The following is a 5,000-nucleotide window of genomic DNA, read 5'->3' as shown; positions in this document are numbered from 1 at the left end:
TTATGTTTTGTCTCTACAGTGATGTGTGAGGTGGCTGTTGTGTTTTGTTTGTACAGTGATGTGTGAGGTGGCTGTTATGTTTTGTCTCTACAGTGATGTGTGAGGTGGCTGTTATGTTTTGTCTCTACAGTGATGTGTGAGGTGGCTGTTATGTTTTGTCTCTACAGTGATGCTTGAGGTGGCTGTTATGTTTTGTCTCTACAGTGATGTGTGAGGTGGCTGTTGTGTTTTGTCTCTACAGTGATGTTTGAGGTGGCTGTTATGTTTTGTCTCTACAGTGATGTGTGAGGTGGCTGTTATGTTTTGTTTGTACAGTGATGTGTGAGGTGGCTGTTATATTTTGTCTCTACAGTGATGTGTGAGGTGGCTGTTATGTTTTGTCTCTACAGTGATGCTTGAGGTGGCTGTTATGTTTTGTCTCTACAGTGATGTGTGAGGTGGCTGTTGTGTTTTGTCTCTACAGTGATGTGTGAGGTGGCTGTTATGTTTTGTCTCTACAGTGATGTGTGAGGTGGCTGTTATGTTTTGTTTCTACAGTGATGTGTGAGGTGGCTGTTATGTTTTGTCTCTACAGTGATGTGTGAGGTGGCTGTTATGTTTTGTCTCTACAGTGATGTGTGAGGTGGCTGTTATGTTTTGTCTCTACAGTGGTGTGTGAGGTGGCTGTAATGTTTTGTTTGTACAGTGATGTGTGAGGTGGCTGTTATGTTTTGTCTCTACAGTGATGTTTGAGGTGGCTGTTATGTTTTGTCTCTACAGTGGTGTGTGAGGTGGCTGTAATGTTTTGTTTGTACAGTGATGTGTGAGGTGGCTGTTATGTTTTGTTTGTACAGTGATGTGTGAGGTGGCTGTTATGTTTTGTCTCTACAGTGATGTGTGAGGTGGCTGTTATGTTTTGTCTCTACAGTGATGTGTGAGGTGGCTGTTATGTTTTGTTTCTACAGTGATGTATGAGGTGGCTGTTATGTTTTGTCTCTACAGTGATGTTTGAGGTGGCTGTTATGTTTTGTTTGTACAGTGATGTTTGAGGTGGCTGTTATGTTTTGTTTGTACAGTGATGTTTGAGGTGGCTGTTATGTTTTGTCTCTACAGTGATGTGTGAGGTGGCTGTTATGTTTTGTTTCTACAGTGATGTGTGAGGTGGCTGTTATGTTTTGTTTCTTCAGTGATGTTTGAGGTGGCTGTTATGTTTTGTTTCTTCAGTGATGTGTGAGGTGGCTGTTATGTTTTGTTTGTGCAGTGATGTGTGAGGTGGCTGTTATGTTTTGTCTGTACAGTGATGTGTGAGGTGGCTGTTATGTTTTGTCTGTACAGTGATGTTTGAGGTGGCTGTTATGTTTTGTCTGTACAGTGATGTGTGAGGTGGCTGTTATGTTTTGTTTGTACAGTGATGTGTGAGGTGGCTGTTATGTTTTGTTTCTACAGTGATGTGTGAGGTGGCTGTTATGTTTTGTCTCTACAGTGGTGTGTGAGGTGGCTGTTATGTTTTGTTTGTACAGTGATGTGTGAGGTGGCTGTTATGTTTTGTTTGTGCAGTGGTGTGTGAGGTGGCTGTTATGTTTTGTCTCTACAGTGATGTGTGAGGTGGCTGTTATGTTTTGTCTCTACAGTGGTGTGTGAGGTGGCTGTTATGTTTTGTTTGTACAGTGATGTGTGAGGTGGCTGTTATGTTTTGTCTCTACAGTGATGTGTGAGGTGGCTGTTATGTTTTGTCTGTACAGTGATGTGTGAGGTGGCTGTTATGTTTTGTCTGTACAGTGATGTTTGAGGTGGCTGTTATGTTTTGTCTGTACAGTGATGTGTGAGGTGGCTGTTATGTTTTGTTTCTACAGTGATGTGTGAGGTGGCTGTTATGTTTTGTTTCTACAGTGATGTGTGAGGTGGCTGTTATGTTTTGTCTCTACAGTGATGTGTGAGGTGGCTGTTATGTTTTGTTTGTGCAGTGGTGTGTGAGGTGGCTGTTATGTTTTGTCTCTACAGTGATGTGTGAGGTGGCTGTTATGTTTTGTCTGTACAGTGATGTGTGAGGTGGCTGTTATGTTTTGTCTGTACAGTGATGTTTGAGGTGGCTGTTATGTTTTGTCTGTACAGTGATGTGTGAGGTGGCTGTTATGTTTTGTTTGTACAGTGATGTGTGAGGTGGCTGTTATGTTTTGTTTCTACAGTGATGTGTGAGGTGGCTGTTATGTTTTGTCTGTACAGTGATGTGTGAGGTGGCTGTTATGTTTTGTTTGTACAGTGGTGTGTGAGGTGGCTGTTATGTTTTGTCTCTACAGTGATGTGTGAGGTGGCTGTTGTGTTTTGTTTGTACAGTGATGTGTGAGGTGGCTGTTGTGTTTTGTCTCTACAGTGATGTGTGAGGTGGCTGTTATGTTTTGTTTGTACAGTGATGTGTGAGGTGGCTGTTATGTTTTGTCTGTACAGTGATGTGTGAGGTGGCTGTTATGTTTTGTCTCTACAGTGATGTGTGAGGTGGCTGTTATGTTTTGTGTCTACAGTGATGTGTGAGGTGGCTGTTATGTTTTGTTTCTACAGTGATGTGTGAGGTGGCTGTTATGTTTTGTTTCTTCAGTGATGTGTGAGGTGGCTGTTATGTTTTGTTTCTACAGTGATGTGTGAGGTGGCTGTTATGTTTTGTTTGTACAGTGATGTGTGAGGTGGCTGTTATGTTTTGTCTGTACAGTGATGTGTGAGGTGGCTGTTATGTTTTGTTTCTACAGTGATGTGTGAGGTGGCTGTTATGTTTTGTCTCTACAGTGATGTGTGAGGTGGCTGTTATGTTTTGTTGTATGTTTAGTTGCGGTACACCATTCACTGTAATTATGACGGGTTCATTTCAGTTTTGTCTTTCTGCCATTCATACAACACATATGTCATCACACCGTCATTAACCATCATTAACAAATAGCAAAAAGAGACATGTGAATGGCCTAAATAACACAAATAAATAACAAAGTAAATGAAGTTAACGAATGAAACGCGGGAATCCCGGGACCCGCAGTTTATTTTTTGACCGACCGCTCCCACCCGCAGCAAAGTTAAAACCGCGAGATTTGTTTTGGGTCCCAATGCAGTGCTTTACTGTCAACACTGCTGAAATGTTGAATACATAATACAGTCCTCTACTGTTAACACTGCTGAAATGTTGAATACATAATACAGTGCTTTACTGTCAACACTGCTGAAATGTTGAATACATAATACAGTGCTCTACTGTCAACACTGCTGAAATGTTGAATACATAATACAGTGCTCTACTGTTAACACTGCTGAAATGTTGAATACATAATACAGTCCTCTACTGTCAACACTGCTGAAATGTTGAATACATAATACAGTGCTCTACTGTCAACACTGCTGAAATGTTGAATACATAATACAGTCCTCTACTGTCAACACTGCTGAAATGTTGAATACATAATACAGTCCTCTACTGTTAACACTGCTGAAATGTTGAATACATAATACAGTCCTCTACTGTTAACACTGCTGAAATGTTGAATACATAATGTTACTATTAAAGTGGCCAACACTAAAACACTAAAATGGCAGTTTCCAAATGGTAGCATTCAGGATCATGTGTTTAAAATATAAACAACTAAATATTCAGCATTTAATCATAAACTAAATATTCAGCATTTAATCATAAATTCCTCGTAACTGTTACATTTTTGTCCCTCTATAACTTTTCAAACGTATTCGTGTTCTAGAGATCAAGTTTTTAGTTTAAAACCTGGAGTGAAAAAGCGTTTTTAACTCCTTTTAGCCCTGACTGAATTTCACAGTGCAGATGTGTGGGCTCTTCTTCTGACTCTGACCTCTGACCTCTGACCAAAGCAGCCTGAACACCGTAAAGCAACCCTGAACCCAATAATATCAGGTTTTCAATCAACCTAAAAGGGCGTATGTCACACCGCAACTCACGGACCTCCACTGGCTACCCATGGCCGCCCGAATCAAATTCAAGCCACTGACGCTCGTTTACAGTGTGACTTCAGGGTCTGCACCCATCTACGTGATCTCACTAATATACAGGCTTATGCTCCTTCTCGTCCACTGCCTTCCTCTGAGGAACGCTGTCTGGCATCGCCCTCCCCACACACAAGGCAATCTCAGTCCATTTACGGTTCCCCGATGGTGGAACCCTAACTCGAACCCTAACCCTACCAGCAACCATCAGAGCAGGGGCTTCCCTCTCTCTCTTCAAGAATCTCTTGATGACTTACCTCTTCCGAGAGCACCTTCTCTCCTAACTCTCCTAACACCTAACAGCACAAGACATACTGACGCAAAAACCAGCAGACCACACGACATGTTCACACTAAAACCAGGACACCACATGACACCATTACTTATCTCATATGTCATATATGTCATATACACTATACCATATATTTGCGTGTTTACATGTTAAATATTGGCATTTATATGCAATGTGTATGATACAACATTATCATGTGGGTGGATGTACACACACACACACACACACACACACACACACGCACACACACACACACACACACACACACACACTCAGTCCCATGCTGTGTGCTATCCCAGGCTGACATTTCCACTTCCTGCTGAGAGTGTATCTGAGCGTAGGCTGTTGCTAAGCCAGCCGTGCCGTTGCTAAGGCATTGCCATGGCGACAGAGATATGCCATACCTCTGTGAGAGAGCTTCTGCAGCAATGTTCTGAATCGCTGGAGAACAGACGGCGTGACGTCATACGTGTAAAGATCCGACACAGGCGTGGCCTGGCACCGGCCAAACATGCCATCTGTAAAAAGACACAGACACGTGATCACAGAGTGGGCACACAGAGTGGGCACACAGAGTGGGCATAGATAACAGTTCAGCCCCTCAACACACACTCCAGCATGAAATATATTTACATGTGTATGTGTAAATATATATATATATATATATATATATACATACATACACACACACACACACACACACACACATACATATATACACACACACACACACACACAC

The 5,000-nt window shown here is 42.0% G+C and overlaps 1 protein-coding gene across 1 annotated transcript in view; it reads right to left on the bottom strand.

Moving 5' to 3' along the window:
- slco5a1b (solute carrier organic anion transporter family member 5A1b) overlaps nucleotides 1-5,000 on the bottom strand; it is a 65,342-nt gene that overhangs the window by 51,374 nt on the left and 8,968 nt on the right. The window contains exon 3 of the mRNA XM_030773320.1: nucleotides 4,666-4,779. Within this exon, the coding sequence (XP_030629180.1) occupies nucleotides 4,666-4,779 (114 nt within the window). The remainder of the gene's footprint in view (nucleotides 1-4,665; nucleotides 4,780-5,000) is intronic.

Source organism: Chanos chanos, chromosome 5, assembly GCF_902362185.1.
Source record: "Chanos chanos chromosome 5, fChaCha1.1, whole genome shotgun sequence".
NCBI lineage: Eukaryota > Metazoa > Chordata > Actinopteri > Gonorynchiformes > Chanidae > Chanos > Chanos chanos.
The sequence above is the reverse complement of the archived record's forward strand: the minus strand, read 5'-3'. Positions and strand labels throughout refer to the sequence as shown.